A 19,780-nucleotide genomic window follows, 5' to 3' on the forward strand; every position below is an offset into this window, starting at 1 on the left:
AGGTTAGTTCTGAATCCTTGATGAACCTTGTGGACGGTACTTCGGTGCACCTTGCCCTATTGATAAGGATTCCACAGCTTATGTGCCTCTGGGGCTATTAACTGCTTCTGGCAGCCAACTGCAGCGTTATGCCAACCATGGGAGTTGGCTATAGGCTGGTATTGCGCAATATGTAGCATGTAAGCCGCTCCAACACACGCTATCATTACTATGTTTTTTTTTTTTTAATATACTCTACAACAATGTTTGTTTATCATCATAATATCACAAAAATGGAAACGATTACAATAGCATAAGCAAGAACAGTAGCAGTAGTTACAAAATAATTATCCTGATTATGATAATTACAAGAAAAGGTTATCGCTACCACTATCTCCATAGACAAAAACAGCAACAGCAATATCGAAATTTGCCTCAATGTGAAATAAACAAATGATGAACAATAGAATCATAATAAAGTTACAGATTATGAAGTTTGATTTAACAATTTCAAAAGGTGTCATAAAATCTATTATTTTAGAAACCAAGGACACAATTTGTGGTGTCATTTTTTTTTTTTTCATATTTGAAAAAGAAATGGATCTTGAAACCTGAATAAAGCACATTGATATATTTCATGAAATTTGTGGAAACTTACCCCCTGAAATGTGATCAAACAGTAGTCAAAGTTTGGTTTGAAAGGAGCATCTCTTATCAATAAAAACGCCGTGAAATCTGCCAGAAGGTTGTTTCTTGTAACGTACAAAGGTGTAGATTGCCATCTGTCCGTGAAGTCCTCAGCGATCATTACTTCTATAAATAGTCCTTCAAAAAGATAGGCTGCGCTAGTAACAAAGAAAAAAATCGATTACTTATTTAACAATATATTAATCTATTCTGTATTACTCTATACTCTATAGTAAATATGCATATTCTACTCAAAGCGTAATTCATCCTGACACACGGTGCTTTTGAAGGTGGAAGTATGGACTTTTTATAGATTGCCTCGTTTATCCCAAGTGGCTACTTCCCTTATTTTCTTATGTATCATCACCGCTCGCTGTTATTAACAACACTTTACTTCAAGGAATTATACTGCATTTCATGTGAAAGAGACAGGAACAGGCACAAACAAAGGAAAGAAAGACCACATATACTTGCCACGCCCAAGGCTGCATCCCTCGCAATCTTCTACCGCTATTTTTACGCTAATTGCTCTTCTGACTAACCTTGCTAATAGCATGCCTATGTTCAATTTCCTCTCACTTTCAGTGAGCTGAGTAAAATAGCAGATTTCGTAATGAACTCCACTCCGAGAATTACCAACCATGAGAACAGTTCATGTATTACGTATGTTGGTACGCAGTCCACCTGTCAAGCAGTTGAACAATATCTGAGTACAGATAGTGCACATTCTTGACAGCAACGAGCATGGGAAAATGCAGCTTCACAAAGATAAGTGGATCCGAAAATAGTTGAAGTCCAAAAGGTCTCTCGTTAAGAGGATGATAAATATATTTTAGGGAAATACCTGCTTTTTCCCAAGGGCTCGCTCCCCCCCTTCCTGTAAGGGGGTGCCATCCGCAGGTTAAGATGCACTGTTCTAGGGGCATGTTCTCATACAGTATTATCCTATGATTTGTGGCAAAGTAATCCATTGCAAGGATGAATGTAAGTCGTAATAGATCAGCAATCACTATTAATCGTAAGAAAAAATATTCAAACCTACTTTTCAGTAAGACATCTTGTCAATCCATCCTTATGATGGGGAACCATCTCCATTCTCGCTGCTATCGTTCGCAGCACCTCTGATCTTGATTGTTTGAAGTTGTCGTAAAACATATCCATGATGTCTACCACCAAAATTCTTCATTTTGTAGGATGAGACATTAACAACATTAATAATAATAATAATGATTATAGTAGTAGTAGTAGTAGTAGTAGTAGTAGTAGTAGTAATAATAATAATAATAATAATAATAATAATAATAATAATAATAATAGTAATAATGATTAATAATAATAATGTTATTATTATTGTTATTATTATCATCAATGATAATACTAATGTTCATAATTTTCACAGTGCACTTGCTTGGTTCCTGCATCGACAAGTCCGGCAAAACTCTTGATGCGGGGAGGATCCTTTACTACAGTAAGGGATGCGGTGAGATTGCTGCGGTAAACTGTTCCTACGATGAAGGAGAAGAGGAGCCAGGCCGTCAATACTACCCTTGTGGTACTTCGTAGTGGTAACTGTCCTGGGATGGCCTCGTCAAGCAGAGTCCCAAGTACTTGCTTCATTACTAACCATGGATCAGGTCCCTTGTCCTTCCCACTGCGATTCATCTGTAAAATATTCACAAACGTTTGGAAGCATGAAAACTTGTTTTAATAAGGATATGAATTGAGACTCTATTGTTGATAGAATATCAACATTTCTATGTTAATAACACTTCATTGAAAAGGCACTTAACGCTATAGTTTCTGTGTTTGTAGTTGTAGTGGGTATCAGTTTCTTCCAATATAAATACTTATGACAAAGATGTGTGTGTGTGTGTGTGTGTGTGTGTGTGTGTGTGTGTGTGTGTGTGTGTGTGTGTGACTCAAACCAACTCACCAACATAAGGACAATGTATACAATTATGACTGTGGCTAGAACTAATACCCAGACCTCGACTCTGAGTGGATAATAAAGGCTCTGCCAAGTGGCTTTCATGGATGGCTTAACCATACTAAAGGCCAAGGTGGATGGTTCCAGAAAAAAACTGATGTCAAAGAGATCCAACATGTGAGGTAATACTGGTAGATTAACAGGCCATAGGAAAGCTTCCCGAGTTATCAAACGCTTCCTTACCTGAAATGAATGAAAATATATCTATAGTTCTGCTTGTCTTGGAAGGCTGAATTATAGCAAGAATAATAAAAACAATTGAAAAACCCAAAAGATTCTGTTGAAGCCAATTCAAGGTTATCAAAATGAGACGCTGAAAGTGAACATCGGTAAAACTAAAGTGATAAAGTGAGAGTATGTTGTTGAAAGGAGAACAGCTAGAAGAGGAGGATTGTTTTCGAACATTTAAGATAAATAGTGGACGGAAGAGTTGAAACAGAGGTGATGTGCTGGGCAAAGGAATCAAGGCAAAAAAAAAAAAAAAACCGTGAGTTGAAAAAAAACAATTCTTATACTATATAGGACATGAGAGGATAGTGGGGTTCTGTCTTATAAATGGAAAAGTTTTGGAGCATAATCGTAGAAACATGAAGGGATAGAATAATGAATGAGAAAATAAGAACTGCTGTTTTGAGAGTGTTGGAGGTGATTTGTGCATGAGAAGAAAATAGAAAACGGAAAACTAGTAAAAAGAATAATTGGATCCTAAACATGCAAGTGAATATATAATCGTATTTACGGTACTACCGTTACGTTTATCTATTTCAGACTTACGGCTTCCGCTCCTATGAACGGAAGAGGATTGAGAGAAAAGTTGAGTATTGATCCTATGTTTTCCATGATCCTGTATTCTCTACCTGTGTACGTCCTTGCTTCAGTACCATTTGGTCCTGGACGTTTTTCTTCCATCCAGTATGGTGTTAACGGAAGCCATGATATGTTCACCTTCATACCATGAAAACTGTAGAAAACACATCGAATAAAGTTTTAATGTTATAACACATAAACAGTTTTTTCAATAAAGCATCGGGCACTTAATTACATCCAGCAGTGCAGTGGATGTTAAAACAAATTTGTGGAGCATCATACAGTGTTACTGTACGAGAGTTAAGCGATTTCGGTAGATATCTTAGACCGTAAATATTGAACATCTATTATTTTCTGTCGTTTAATTTAGCTTTTGATAATTTTGTTATATTTGTCTATGAATTAATTTATTCCTCTTTAATTTTTCGTCTAGAGATATTGAAGGTTTTATGTTTTACTGTAGAAAATTTACGTTGTATACCATTCTACAATTTTAATCATTATAAATTTATCTTTCACAAAATTCGGCGCTATATCACTATAATGTGCCGGCATTGATAAAAGAAAAAAATCAAAACATCAATCAATAATATTATGACTAAGCTTGTGTTCTCAATTTCCTTGGGAGAATTAATTTATGAAAGGTAAGGATCACTTGTGCACAGGTAGTGTCTCATCTCTGAGTGATAATGCGGTAGATCTTGTGGAAATCAATGAGAGCAGGAGAACGCAGAGGAAGAACAAATCACATCGGAGCTAATGGTGTAAAGAGAGGACTGACTGAAAATAATAAAGAAGGGAAGGGAGTGCGGAGAAAAAAAAAAAGGTGGACATTGAATGTAATAGATGGTTTATAACGTGCTTGCTTGTTTATTTTTTATTTATTCATTTATATATATATATATATATATATATATATATATATATATATATATATATATATATATATAAATGAATAAATAAAAAATAGTTTTATTAGCATCTATGGACCTTATGTCTCTTACCAAACTATTATTAAATTATTTTTCCTTTCTTATCTTTTCTTACAGGAAAGTGGTTTACTGACGGGTAGACTCGAGCCCGCTTTTATAACTAACAAGTAACCCTCCATCATTAGGGACAGAATGTAAATATACTGGATATGATAAATAAATCAACACACACACACACACACACACACACACACACCGCGTAGTGTAGTGGTTAGCACGCTCGACTCACAATCGAGAGGGCCGGGTTCGAGTCCCGGTAAGCGGCGAGGCAAATGAGCAAGCCTCTTAATGTGTGGTCCCTGTTCACCTAGCAGTAAATAGGTACGGGATGAAACTCGAGGGGTTGTGGTCTCGCTTTCCCGATGTGTTGTGTGTTGATGTGGTCTCGGTCCTACCCGAAGATCGGTCTATGAGCTCTGAGCTTGCTCCGTAATGTGGAAGACTGGCTGGGTGAACAGCAGGCGACCGAGGTGAATTACACACACACACACACACACACACACACACACACACACACACACACACACACACACACACACACACCTATACATGTTATTATTTTGATTATTGTCGTTAATGGGGTGATGAATCTTGAGAAGGCTCTTTGCCGGTTAGCCACCTTTGGAGAGTTGGTCTTGAGAGTAAGACCAATATAATAAATGTTGGTAACTAATTGACATGCAGCTCAAAACCGTCTAATCGAGATTCATCAGCCCCGTAAAGATGTGTAAGGAATTCTCAACCTGAGGTTCGCGAATCCTTAGGGGTTCACGAGAAGATTTCCAAGGGTACTTAAATGACTGATCTAATAATATCCTTTGCAGTACCATTGCATGTTGAGTTAATGTCAGTCACTAAATTAATGTTCTGCTCGATGTCAGATTACTGGGGGTTCGGGTAGATGGTCTTATAACTTAGAAAGTTCATAACGAAAAAAAGAAAGAAAAGATTGAGCACACCTGTTCTACATAGATGATCTGAGTGACTCTGAAATGTTGAACATAATAGACTACACGTGCAGAGGTATTGTTTGTGACAGACTTGGTGGGAGAGCCGGGGAGAGCTTGGAGAGCTGCATAGAAAGAAATGATGCATTGTTGCTAGTAATCAAAGTATTAGATACAGTCTTAAGTAGCCAATAGGGAATGCAGCTCTCCAATGATTATTTCTCGTACTTAGGGTCTTCCTGTGTCCTGTTTTTGGCGTGTCTCACTTACCTTCATAGTAATAGAGCCTATGTAGCTCTTCTGTGCCGGTAAATAAATGAATGAACCCCTTTAGGCTATATACATCTTTCCTCATAATATGGACTGTACGAGGAGGGAAAGCGTTTCCTTTCTTGGCCATTTCGGTCTTATATACTAAAAAGAAAAGGGTAGGAAATGAGACACCGCTGAGTGGGACCAGCGGGTCATCTGGGATTAAGGCCGTAAACAGAGACAAAATACACGCGCCTTGTGGTTGATGGAATTTACTTATACACAAATTCATGCACTCCTATTCTTATAAGATCTTTGATTGATTATCATCTTTGTTATTTTTATATAAAAAAAAAAGTAGAAAGATTGCACTATTAACTCAAAATAGAGAAATACAAAATTTCACTGCTTTGTTCTTTCACCACTTCATACTGGGACTTAAGAGTTCGTCTTAGCACATGAAGACCAAGACCGAAACCAAGATTTAAGAATGCTTAAAGGCGGCGTCACACTAGCACTTTTCCGTCTTCTTTTTCCGTCAATTTTCTGACGACTGTCAACTTTTGCAGACGGTGGCCGTCACACACAAGCTTGCTTCCGCCTTTGCCGCGCTTGTCGATTGTAAACAAACATGGCTCCTCATTCACCCCAGCAAGCCGCGGCTTTTTTGCACCTTATAATGTAATCAGCTGTTCTGTGATCCCAAAGGCAACGGTGACCTCTAATACTCTCTATGAGAAATTCGTCAGTGTGTTTTGTCCACTGCTCATCTTGGCCAGCTACTTGGAAGTTGCCTTGAAATATTCAAAAGCATCGCACATTCGCACTCCTGAAATGTACACAAACAACTGAGGAACTTTTCATTGCTAGGCTAGAAGAAAAAAATATGTATACAAATATATATTCATCAACTCATTTAAATTTCTTGTCATGATAATAGCATTCTTCCGTTTAACAAAAAAAAAAAAAAAAAATTAATAAAAGTGTTGATTAGAAACCATAGTTCTTATTTTGACTAAAAATTGGCGCTAGACGAAAACGATGCGTTCCGTCTGACTCAAGACGACGGAAAGAGTTGACGGAAGAGTAAAAAGACGACGGAAATCGCCTGAGACGACGGAAAAAGTGCTAGTGTGACGCCGCCTTTAAGAGATAAATGCAAGTCTAAGATATAATTTAAGAATCTTTGTTCATATGGCCCCAGGGAAAGAAAGATATTCCTTACAAAACGAGAGTGAAGGTGTTAGATTTATTTACATTTCTCAGAGAGACGCAGCTTGAAATGGGACCAGATGAAACTATTTAAGTGTATAAGGGTTTTTAAGTGAGACATAAGCAATCAGTATAGAACAAGAAATGACGAGTTCATGCTTGAAAAAAAAAATACTCTCAGGAAATAGACAGGAAAGAATTGGTTTTCAAAGAGTAATCAGTAATTAGCTTCTTAGTACTGAGTCATTAAGGAGTTATGAAAGGAGATTAGACAGATATACGGATGGGGCTGAGAGGTGTAAATAGACAGACATATTTCTTACAGGAAGTCACGTGTAGGCCTGCTGGCTTCTTGCACCAATCCTTATTTTTTTTTGTTCTTATAACTGTGCTGCTACTGATAATGATGCTATGATGTGATATGTTATAGTTTGAATTCTACTTACTTTTCATACTTTTCAGGGAAGAGTGTTCTATTTTTTAAGAACACTAAAAGATGGCCGGGCCTCAGACTTGCTAATCTCACTAACTGGGCTCCACTGGGACTATATGGCATATTCCCATATAACTGGCAGCTTTGGAAAACACATTTCATTCAGTTTATTAGAGTTTATAATTACTTCATGGTAATGCAAGCAGGACTAAGAAATCAATATAATGATAATGGATAGTTCTGTATATATTACTTCTGTTGAACCAGCTTTTGCCACACACACACACACACACACACACACACACACACACACACACACACACACACACACACACACACACACACACACACACAAAAACAGTATCACTTGATTTCACTTTATTCAAAAGAGCGTAATGTAATGTTTTGTATTAAATTCAATACTTACTGATTTATCCCAGCTGTTTCCTTTATTTTCATGAACATTGTGTTCATCATGGAGAAGGTCCAGTAATTCTGCATCAGGTCTTCAACGCTCGACAAAGGAAGCCTGGTGATTACTAAGAGTTTTGTTTCCCACACCATCAGCCGACCTTCATCAGCCATCTCCGCGAAAACAGACAGAAAGGTCGGGTTGTCGCTGAAGACAACCACCAATGCACACCAAGACATCAGCCGCATCTGACGTATACATAACCCATGCATGTACGTATGTCAGCAAAACGACAGTTATGGAAGTAACGGTAGAGGATAGCTATATATGTAACACATATTAATGGGAGTGATTAGAAATAGTCAGAGAATAGAAGAATGTAACTAAGGTGAAAAGCGTTCTCGCTTTACTTTACCTCATTAGAACAAAAAGAAGTTACTATTCATGGGGACTATGCAATATAAGAAGCATCCCAGCGAAAAAAAAAAAAAAAAAGTCGTAGCAAGAGATGCTGAAGAGTTGATGAGACAAAAAGCTTTTGATTCCACCCTATTTAATGAAGCTGTATGAGTGGAACACCCCCAACATGCGAAGAGTACTCCATACAAGGACGGATAAGGCCCTTGTACAGAGTTAGCAGTTGGAGGGACGAGAAAAACTGACGGAGACGCCTCAGAATGCCTAACTTCATTGAAGCTGCTTTAGCAAGAGATGAGATGTGAAGTTTTAAGTTAAGATTATGAGTAAAGGACAGACCGAGGATATTCAGTGTGGAAGATGGAGATACGTAGTTGAGTGTCATTGAAGAAGAAGGGATAGTTGTCTGGAAAGTTGTGTCGAGTTGATAGATAGAGGAATTGAGTTTTTGATGCATTGAAAGCTACTAAGTTTTCCCTGCCCCAATCAGAAATCTTAGAGAGATCTGTTGACCTCCTGAAGGGTTTGATCGTTTCTGAAACGACGTGGAAAGATGTAGGGTGGTATCATCAGCGTATGGATGGATAGGGCAAGAAATTTGGTTAAGAAGGTCATTAATGAATAATAAAAAGAGAGTGGATGATAGAACAGAACCCTGAGGAACACCACTGTTAATAGATTTAAAAGAAGAACAGTGGCCGTCCACCACGGCTGCAATAGAACGGTGGGAAAGGAGACTTGAGATAAAGTTGCAGAGAGAAGGATAGAAACCGTAGGAGGGCAGTTTAGAAATCAAAGATTTATGCCAGACTATCAAAAGCTCTTGATATGCCTAACGCGACAGCAAAAGTTTCACCGAAATCTCTAAAAGAGGATGACCAAGACTCAGTAAGGAACGCCAGGAAATCACCAGTAGAGCGACCATAGGGATGAATTAAAAAACTTTAGACAAGCAAGAGATTAAAGTTATAGGACGGTAGTTTGAGGAATTAGAACGTCACCCTTTTTAGGAACAGGTTGAGTGTAGGCAAACTTCCAACAAGAAGGAAAGGTAGAAGTCGATGGGCACAGTTGAAAGAGTTTGGCCAGGCAAGGTGCAAGCACAGAAGCACAGTTTTTGAGAACAATAGGAGGGACCCCATCAGGTCCATAAGCCTTCTGAGGGTTTAGCCCAGAGAGGATAGAGAAAACACCATTACGAAGAATTGTAACTGAAGACATGAAGTAGAGGGGGAGGACAAGCCCTGAATCATCCAAGGTGGAGTTATTAGCAAAGGTTTAAAAGAAGAGTTTAGCTTTAGAAACAGATGAGATGGCAGTGATGCCATCAGGATTAAATAAAGGAAGGAAAAATAAAAAAATCACGTTATTGGAGATGTTTTTGGCCAGATGCCAGAAGTTACGAGGGAAGTTAGAGTTTGTAAGATTTTGACATTTTCTATTTATGAAGGAGTGTATGGCAAGTTAAAGAACAGACTTGGCATGATTCCAGGCAGAAATATAAAGTGCATGAGATTCAGGAGATGGAAGGCTCAAGTACCTTTTGTGGGCAACCTCTCTATCATGTATAGCACGAGAACAGGCTGTGTTAAACCAAGGTTTAGAAGGTTTAGGTTGAGAAAAGAATGAGGAATGTACGCCTCCATGCCAGACACTATCACCTCTGTTATGCGTTCAGCACACAGAGATGGGTCTCTGACACGGAAACAGTAATCATTCCAGAGAAAATCAGCATAATACCTCCTCAGGTCCCCCAACTGGCAGAGGCAAAACGCCAGAGGCACCTCCTCTTTGGGGATCCTGAGAAGGATTGGAGAAATAGGACAAGATACAGAAATGAGATTGTGATCGGAGGAGCCCAACGGAGAAGATAGGGTAACAGCATAAGCAGAAGGATTAGAGGTAAGGAAGAGATCAAGAATGTTGGGCGTGTCTCCAAGATGGTCAGGAATACGAGTAGGGTGTTGCACCAGTTGCTCTAGGTCATGGAGGATAGCAAAGTTGAAGGCTAGTTCACCAGGATGGTCAGTGAAGGCAGAGGAAAGCCAAAGCTGGTGGTGAACATTGAAATCTCCAAGGATGGAGATCTCTGCGAAAGGATAGAGGGATAGAATGTGCTCCACTTTGTAAGTTAAATAGTCAAAGAATTTATTATAGTCAGAGGTGTTAGGGTAGAGATAGACAACACAAATAAATTTTGTTAGAGAGTGACTGTTGAGTCTAAGCCAGATGGTGGAAAACTCGGAAGATTCAAGAGCGTGGGCACGAGAGCAAGTTAAGTTGTTGCGCACATAGACCAAAAATGAGGATAGAGAAAGTAGGAGAAAACAGAGAAGGGGCTACTGTAAGTTGCCTCAGACAGCTGTGTTTCGGTGAGGAAAGGAAAATGAGATTTAGTAGAGGAGAGGTGGTGTTCTAGATTGAAAATTAGATCTAAGGCTGCGAATGTTGAAGAAGTTAATGAAGAAAAAATTGAGGGAGGTGTCAAGATACTTTGGGTCGCCAACGAAAGAGCAGTCCGACCTAGGGATATTTCTGGTCCCCTCCCCAGAAAGGAACTCCGAGGCTGGATTTGGAGTCGCCATTTTAAATTTTGAATTTTAAGTGAAGGGTGTATGTCTGGTAAGTGCATGTAGTTTTATGAGAAGGAGGAGATTTGTCTTTAAAGGGTAGGTTGTGACTGTCCCCTTGAGTTGTGAGACACAATGGGAAACGTTCAGAGAGATCACAACTAGCTTTGATAGAAGGTTCACAGCACCCCATGAACTAGTGCTATTAGAATCTCGCTGGGAGTAAATTATTGTTTCGGTAGGTGTCTACTCCCTCCTCCTTGGAATATATATATATATATATATATATATATATATATATATATATATATATATATATATATATATATATATATATATATATATATATATAGACACACACACACACACATACACACACACACATACACGGATATTTGAAGATATTGCAACATGGCAATAAGTTTTTCTGGGAAGATTCTTTTTGAAAATTTTAGTTTATTTCTTTTCTTTATGTAAGGGGGGACAATTGACCTAGGACAACAAGAAATATTTAAAAAGGCCAACTTAGTTGCCAGTCCCATAGAGGTCAAATAGAGTAGGCCAAAAGAAAGGGATAAATGTCTTGAGTTGTGTCGAGTTGATAGATGGATGAATTGAGTTTTTTGAGGCATTGAACACTGCTAAGTTTTCTATCCCTATCAGAAATCTTAGAAAGATCAGAAGTCAGGCGTTCTGTTGCGTCCCTGCATGACTGTTGACTTTCTGAATGATTGATAGTCTCCGAAAAACGTGGAAAGGTGTAGGGTGGTATCAAAGAGTGGACAGGATAAGAAATTTTGTCAAGATCATTAATGAATAATAGGAAGAGACTGGGTGACAGGACAGAACCCTGAGGAAGAACACTGATCGTCTACCGCAGCAATGATAGAACGGTCGGAGAGGAAACTTGAAATAAAGTTGTAAAGAGAACGATAGACGACATAGAAGGGTAGTTTTGAGGTCAAAGCTTTTTGCTAGACTCTGTCAAAATTGTTTGATACGTTTAACGCAACAGCAAAAGTTTCACCGAGATCTCTAAAAGAGGATGACCAAGACTTAGTAAGGAAAGCCAGAAGATCATCATTAGAGCGGCCTTGACGGAAGCTATACTGACGATCAGATAGAAGATTGAAAAGTGACATGTTTGAGAATCTTCCGATTGAGGATAGATTCAAAAACTTGAAACAAGCAAGAGATTAAATTAAAGCAACAGGGCGGTAATGTGAGGAATTAGAAAGGTCACCCTTTTTTGGGAACAGGTTGAATGTAGGCAAACTTCCATCAAGAAGGAAAGGTAGAAGTCGATAGACAGAGTTGAAAGAGTCTGGCAAGCACAGAGGTATAGTTTTTGAGAATAGGAGGGACCTGATCAGGTCCATAAGTCTTTAGGGTTTAGGCCAGCGAGTGCATATATTTCTTTACAAATAACTATTTGATTGGGTAGAAGGTCAACTCCCTATTCCTACATGATTTTTATTCATGTTTGGAAAGAAGCATTTATCAAAGCATGAACTTTTTTTTTTTCATTTTATTACATCATAATAATGAAGAATGCTAATAATAAACTCACCTTACGAGCCTGAGCCACTACTTGGTTCATGGTGGTGTTAATCCCCACTTCGTCCGTCACCTCGAAGACCACATCCCCGCTAATCCTTGTTGAGGCTATGTGGAGCCTTGTAGCCTGACTCGCACACAAACACATGATACATGTTAAACGTGTTTGTTTGCTTGTGTGTATGTGCGTGTGTGTGTTCATGTGTTTAGTGATATATATATATATATATATATATATATATATATATATATATATATATATATATATATATATATATATATATATATATATATATATATATCGAGAGTACACCAGTCTGAATGCATGTACTATTAAAGACGACAGCGAGGCGTGCATTATTCTTTTTATAGAGTGTATTTTACATTTTTCGCACAAGGGTGCATTCGTCAGGTTTCAGCAGGTAGAGTAGTGAACCGAAGTCACGTGCGTGAATTGCTGCCGTGTTGTCGTCGTCGTACGGTCATGCATCCTTCGTGTTCTTGCTGTGAGGGCAGAGCTGGATCTTCTTCATCTATTTTGATTTTAATGGGAGGAAGTTAGACGAGTGGGTTAGCTATTTTATTTTTTTCCCACTTCGCCAAGGCCGCGTGTAGTTTTTTTTTTTTTTTATGTTCTTGCAGCTTTCTCCCGATCTGCAGTGAGTGGCTGGGTTGTTCTTTTGACTACGGCTGGCGGCGATCTAGTTTCCCGTGTTCGTGAGGTGAGCTGAGGTGTGTCGGCTGTTCTTGTCTTTTTTATGACGTGCACACATTCTTGTACTTCATCTTCGTCGTCGTACTCCATGTCGTCGTCTTCGTCATCGTATTCTACATCGACCTCTTCATCTTCCTCCTCGTCTTCCTTTTCTTCTTCCGCCTTTGGTTCGTCTCCTCCACCTCAACTATTGTTCGGTTTTGGCGGTGCTGGTCCACGTCGATAGCCTCCATACGGTGGTCAGCGGGAGGGGCTCGACGTGTTGTCCTCTGCATGGAACGGTGGGGAACATAAAAGGCAGTCCTAGGAATGTAAATTGCAGGAAGGCCGTTGTGCTGCAGGAGTAGCGGAAGTAGATCTCGTAGTCGGCGATGATCCGACCACTATCTCAACACCCTTTGAGGAGGAGAATGTCTCCAAGATGCTCAAGTACACCCCAAAACACGCCCCCGGCCCAACAGGCATAACCTGGCCAATGATTAAAAACCTTCCCCCAGAGATCATAACCAGCATCACGAAAATCTTCAATGCCTCCCTCTCCTCCGGGTATTTCCCAAAGCCATTCAAAATTTCAAATATAACACTCATCCCGAAGCCCGGCAAAGATCTACATCTCCCCGAAAATTATCGTCCCATAAGCTTGTTGGAAATACTCGGAAAACCTTCGAGCGGTTAATCAATCAGAGACTAAGAACACACCTCGAAAGTAACGAAATGCTGGCCCCCCAGCAATTTGGCTTTCGAAGTAATGCCTCAACTGAGGACGCCCTGAATAGTATCATCACATATTTAGATGCAAACTCGCTCTATTTTAGATCTGCTCTAGTGACAAAAGACGTCAAAAAAGCTTTTGACACAGTTTGGCACACAGGATTGAAATACAAAATCTGCAATAACTTCAACCTGCCCCCATTAACCCAAAAAATCCTGTGCAATTTCTTAGAAGAGCGAGAAACTAGAATCCGCCACCAGAACGTCTTCTCCACTTTCTTCTCCCCCCAGGCCGGAGTCCCACAAGGCTCCGTACTCTCCCCCACCCTCTACAACATGTATACCGCCGACTTGCCCCGCCCCACTTACAACGACTCACTAACAATCCAATATGCAGACGATGTAACGCAATTGGCGCGCGCCAGGTCGTTAGATCGTCTTACAGACAAAATTCAAGAAGAGTTAACGACAACAAGCTTATGGGAGTTAAAATGGCGCATCAACTCTCATCCCGAAAAATCCAAGGTGACATATTTCAATATCAAATCTAATCCCCCCCCGCCAAATCTCACTCTATAAAGACTTTCCAAATCCTGTACCCATCCCAATCAGCAGCAACAACACTGTCCTTGGCCTCACCATCGACAAACACCTTAGGTTTCACATCCATATAAACCAAAAGTCGGCATTGCGTCAAGGGCCCTGAGCAACTTGGAACGTTTTCGCGACAGTACCACAAAGACGAAACTTCACCTCTATAAAGCTCTTATTCTTCCCCTACTAACATACTGCCCCCTGTCTCTGTCTCTAACAGCCCTTCCAACCTTCAAAACTACAAAGGGTCCAGAACCGGGCAATTCGTTTCGCTCTTGGAACGAAATGGTTCGACTTCCGGACATCTTTATCTCTCCACGAGGAGTCCAGCATCCCGCCACTAAACATCACACTCCACAACAGAATAGACAAACAACTAAGTACATTTTCAGACAGACACACAGACATATATAACTTCTTGAAAAACCTTCCCCCAGCATACAGACATCTTCCCCACACCACCCTCCTCGACCCTCCAGACGAACCTCCTAACCCCATCTACAAATAACGGACTCCTTCTTCTCATCTTTCTCTAGCCTTTTCTCCCAATTATAACAAACATTTTACCTGAGGCGTGTAGGGGTCAGCTGCTGCGCCATCCGACCGACGATATACCCTTGCGATCCCTGTATCCTCGGGTAAACGGGGAATCGAGTCCCTTATTCGTCTCTCGTTATGGCGGCGGCGGCGGGCCCCATTCCGCCCATCTTCCTCTTCCACCTCCTTCCAGTCATTATCTCCCATTTCTCTACTAACCTTCCTCTTCCGGCGTGTGGAGGTGAGCTGGCGTGCCATCCGACCGATGATATACCCTTGCGATCCCGGTATCCTCGGGTAAACGGGGAATCGAGTCCCTTATTCATCTCTCGTTCGGCAACGACAGCAAACCTCATTCCCCCCATCTTTTTCTATACTCTTCCTCCCAGTCTTTTATCTCCTTATCCCTATTAACACACCTATAGCTTTTTTTTCTGTGGCGTGTGGGGGTCAGCTGGCGTGCCACCCGACCGATGATATACCCTTGCGATCCCGGTATCCTCGGGTAAACGGGGAATTGAGTCCCTATTCATCTCTCGCTCTGGCGGCGGCAGCAAACCCCACTCCGCCCTTTATCTCTTTCCTTCTCACTTCTCCCTAACCTAACTACTCCAGGTGTCAGAGTGGCATCACCCCTTCTCCCACTAACCACCGTCCCCCCACCAAATTTGCCATTTTAATCGTTCTTTTCATCTCCACAGCAGGCTGATAACTCCAGGACGTACCAGAACATCAGGATCTCCAGCACGAGCCAGCCAGCAAAGGAGATGGCAGACACCACCAGCTTCACTCATCACATTCATCTATTCACAAATAAAAGTTGCACATCCCCCTCTCACCAACCTCGCAAATAAAGTTATACCATTATCCCCAACCCCAATCATTTCACCAAATCTACTACTAACCGTGGTTCGGAACCCACGTAAAGCTGTAGGTCCCTCCGCTATACGGATGTACTTCTCACTCCATCCTCTCTATTTTGTCATCCTTTTCCCTTCTACTGCACCATATTCAATTTTCTTCCTGCATGGTGTTTTTTGGTTGCTAAGGGACACTAGTATTTCGCCGCCATTTCCGTAGAGGTGCGGGGCCCTCGTTCGCTGCGTTGGGGGTCCGGCGCTTGCGTGTGCTTGGTATTGGTGCGGTTTCCTTGTCCTTGTCCTTGTCTCCACCTGACCCGGCCCTCAAGACTCAAGAAAAAAAAAAAAGTAGAGTGATACTTTACTAAAACCATCTTGCGCCTGGGTCAAGCCCCAGTGACTTTATTCTCCTACTAAAGCTCTCTTCTTATCACCCACCTATTCTTCCCCTATCCCCACTTCCCCCCTCCGCCTTTTCTATCTATATTCTATTCTATTCTATTCAGTTCCACATAAACTTTGTAAACTTTGTTCCACATGTGGGCCGCCTCCAAAGCGTCAGGCCCACTCCGTCCCTCTTTTTTAGGGACGGATAACTAACAAACAAAACCAGTTACACCACACAACACAACACACAAAACACACACACACACACACACACACACAGAACACCCCGCGGCACTTCTCCAGATGGCACACACTTACACAAAGGCCTGGGTTTCAAGACCCAACTCTAGTAGAGCTCCTACAAGCCCATCCAGCCATCGTGCTGGTAAAAATAAAACAAAAACAACAACCAGTTCCACTCACCACAGGCCTCTCGAGCCCCCTTAAGGAGACTCTGCCAAGGGAAAGGGACAAAGTCCTTCTTAAACTTCGTGAAGGCGTAAAAGGATCCGAGGCAAGAGATGTGGGGGTCCGCCCTTATCGCCAACCAACAAAAAAGAAGACAAAGACAAAGATACCACAAAACTGATGAGAAGGACGTGCAGGCAAAAATATGGGCTTGTATATACACAGCCAAGGCTATTGCAGGAGTGGATCATCGCCGACTACAAGACCTACTTCCGCTACTCCTGCAACACAACGGCCTTCCTACAATTTACATTCCTCGGACTGCCTTTGATGTCCCCCACCGCTCCATGTAGAGGCCAACACGTCGAGCCCCTCCAGCTGACCACCGTAGGGAGGCGCTCGATGTGGACGAGCACTGCCAAAACCAGACAACAGTTGAGGTGGAGGGAATTGAACCAAAGATGGAAGAAGATGAAGATGAAGAGGACGACGACATGGAGTACGGCGACGAAGATGAAGAACAAGAACGCGTGCACGTCATAACAAAGACAAGAACAGCCGACACACCTCAGCCCACCTCACGGACACGGGAGACTAGATCGTCGCCAGCCGTAGTCATAAGAACGGCCCAGCCACTCACTGCAGATCGGGAGAAAGCCGCAGGAGAATCAAAAGAAACAACGCGCGCGGTCCTGGCGATGTTGGAAAAGCTTAAAAGAGCCAACCCACATGTCAAACTTCCTCTCATAAAAACCAAGATAGACGAAGAAGATCCGGCTCTGCCCACACAACAACATGAAGAATGGATGACTGTAAGACGACGACACAAACAAAAAATAAATAAATGACCAGCATGGGGGACCGCCCCCCCACGCTTCTACCTCACTCTGTACTTCTTCCTTTCACCAAAACTACGCGTATATCTTCCCTAGCCTAGCTAGCTAAACTCTTCTTTCACCGATCTGTCTATCCCCCCTAAAAAAGAAGAAAAAAAAAAAGTTCCACTCACTTCTCTCCTGAAGATGGTCTGATGAAGACCGAAAGACGTCTCGAGGAAATGAACTTCGGTTCATTACTCTACCAGCTGAAACCTGACGAACGCAACGCACCCTTGTGCGAAAAATACAAAATATACTCTATAAAAAGAATAATGCACGCCTCGTTGTCGACTTTAATACTCTCTCTCTCTCTCTCTCTCTCTCTCTCTCTCTCTCTCTCTCTCTCTCTATATATATATATATATATATATATATATATATATATATATATATATATATATATATATATATACATATATATATATATATATATATATATATATATATATATATATATATATATATATATATATATATATATATATAATTAGTTGCCAAAGTATCTTCAGTCGTGTCATCATTACATGCATGTGTATATGATTTTTTTTTTTTTTTCATGTGCTTATAATTTTTTGTAAACTCAAATAAGTACCTAGTCACAACACACCTCGTAAATATCGGAAGATAGACTGTCCAAAAAGAAAATAAGAGAACAGTGAGACATTGATGTCTTCGTCAAAACCTCACCGAACGCTTCACTTATCCAGACCTCATCACCTGACCCAGCTGGAAATAAGGAGATCTATAATTAATAAACCAACAAAAGAAGTCGTTCTACCTATACACCTTTAATTGGAATAGCACATTTTATTCTATTCTAAATTATTTTTTTGTAGTTCATTCAAGCACAAGAGAAACAGGTTTTTGTAGCCTATTAAATTAATTCAGAAGGCAAAGGAATAGGCTTACATTACGTAGCTACTTCACACAGCAGGAATTAAGAACTTATCCACTTCACACAACATTTCAGATTTTTTTTTTATATGTTTTTATGACACTAATCTATTCCCCCTCTCAAAACTTAGTCTCTTGAACATCTCTTATTAAGGAAATGTCATGGCTCAGCTGCAAACCCAGCTCTCGAAAAGTCAAATGTTATGTCTTTCCTCCTGTTTATCTTCTTACTGCTAACTATAAAAGGACCATTTCCCCCTTTTAGTGAGGTGTAATGCTTCCATTTATGGAAAGAATCATGCAGCTGTACAGAAAAAAGAAAAAGAAAGGCTGTTTGTCTACTTGCCTAAAACTCCCTCGCTGAACGAGATAATTAACTTTAATCTCAATTATGTCCACCTCACTAATGCAGAAGTGTCTTAGTTACTAAGCAATGTTATATGCTATCTACCGATTTGTTTAGATGAAAAAAAAAAAACTCATTCTTATAAGCCTGGCTTCGAGGTCAGAGAATTTGATGATTTTCTTTTGCATTCTGGTAAACATGTCTTGCTTACACCTCAAACCTGGATGTAGATCTTTCCAAACACTGGACGAGAGGTTTTTTCAAGCCTTTTACTCATACCTCTAGGTTGCAAGGTCCACATGCAACTGCAAGACTAACACCTCGCAGTTTTTTTTTTACTGCAAGTCGAAATGGGTAAACAGTATGAGAGGAAAATATGTACTCTCAAAAATCCCTACAAGATTCCAAAGCCGCGTTTACACCAAGTGAATTGATTCAATTAAATTCAAAAGGAATAATTTGACTCGAGTCATTTTAAGTTAACATCGTCACAAGTGGCTGAGTTAAACCCCTGTTTTCTTAACCTTCTAAAAATTTGCTTTGTAGGTCAACACACCACTGTGCTGTGCTACGAACCGAAAGTTATATTTCGATTTCTTCAACACTCGCACATCCAGCAGTATTTTGTAAGTAGACAACGACAGTCTTTAGCAAACATCCCCACGCCTTCAAGGTTGCTTTACTACTATGACAAGTGTTTTTATTCACTGACATTTGTATTTCACTAACCTTTCATGGTTTGGAAGCCAATTGTGTGGTAAAGAGAGGCAAATAACCTTATACTGAAGATAAAAATGATAAAATAATTCACTGGCTGTAGGATAGAGAGGAGAGGAGAGCAGGCCACATGTTCGGCATTCTCCTCCTTCCTCACAAGCCGCGCTGAGCAATTTCAAGCGTGACCACTATGATATTTTAAAATCTTGTACTTGTTGTGATAAGAGTTACTGATTGAAAAAGACAAATTATATGATAACAGACTTAGAATAATAGCATATTTGATGTTTTTCAAAACCGTTTTTAATATAATGAATACGTACTTTTCTTACATTCTTGCATTCTCTCTCGGGTGGGTATGATCCTTGAAGGAAACAATAAGGGGAGAGCTGTCGCTCATACCGCTTTTCAGTGTTTGGTGAAGCGAGTGGACGGAGCATATTTGATGAGCGGAGTTATGCAAGTCAACCCAAAACACTGA

General features: G+C 40.4%; 1 protein-coding gene across 3 annotated transcripts; it reads right to left on the reverse strand.

The window, feature by feature from the left end:
• Positions 1-2,209: 2,209 nt before the first annotated feature.
• Positions 2,210-7,952, reverse strand: LOC123506447. 3 transcript variants are annotated; one of them, XM_045258541.1, is made up of 3 exons: positions 7,724-7,952; positions 3,511-3,614; positions 2,210-2,328 (listed from the first exon to the last, which is right to left on the reverse strand). In XM_045258541.1, the coding sequence occupies exons 1-3, from the start codon at positions 7,945-7,947 to the stop codon at positions 2,297-2,299; spliced, it is 360 nt and encodes a 119-aa protein (XP_045114476.1). In that variant the 5' UTR covers positions 7,948-7,952; the 3' UTR covers positions 2,210-2,296. The 3 variants fall into 3 exon arrangements, with proteins under 3 accessions (XP_045114476.1, XP_045114475.1, XP_045114477.1); XM_045258540.1 differs by lacking the exon at positions 2,210-2,328 and having other exon boundaries at positions 3,219-3,614; XM_045258542.1 differs by lacking the exons at positions 2,210-2,328; positions 3,511-3,614 and adding an exon at positions 7,222-7,438.
• Positions 7,953-19,780: the final 11,828 nt, after the last annotated feature.

This window comes from Portunus trituberculatus, chromosome 20 (assembly GCF_017591435.1).
Source record: "Portunus trituberculatus isolate SZX2019 chromosome 20, ASM1759143v1, whole genome shotgun sequence".
Lineage (NCBI taxonomy): Eukaryota > Metazoa > Arthropoda > Malacostraca > Decapoda > Portunidae > Portunus > Portunus trituberculatus.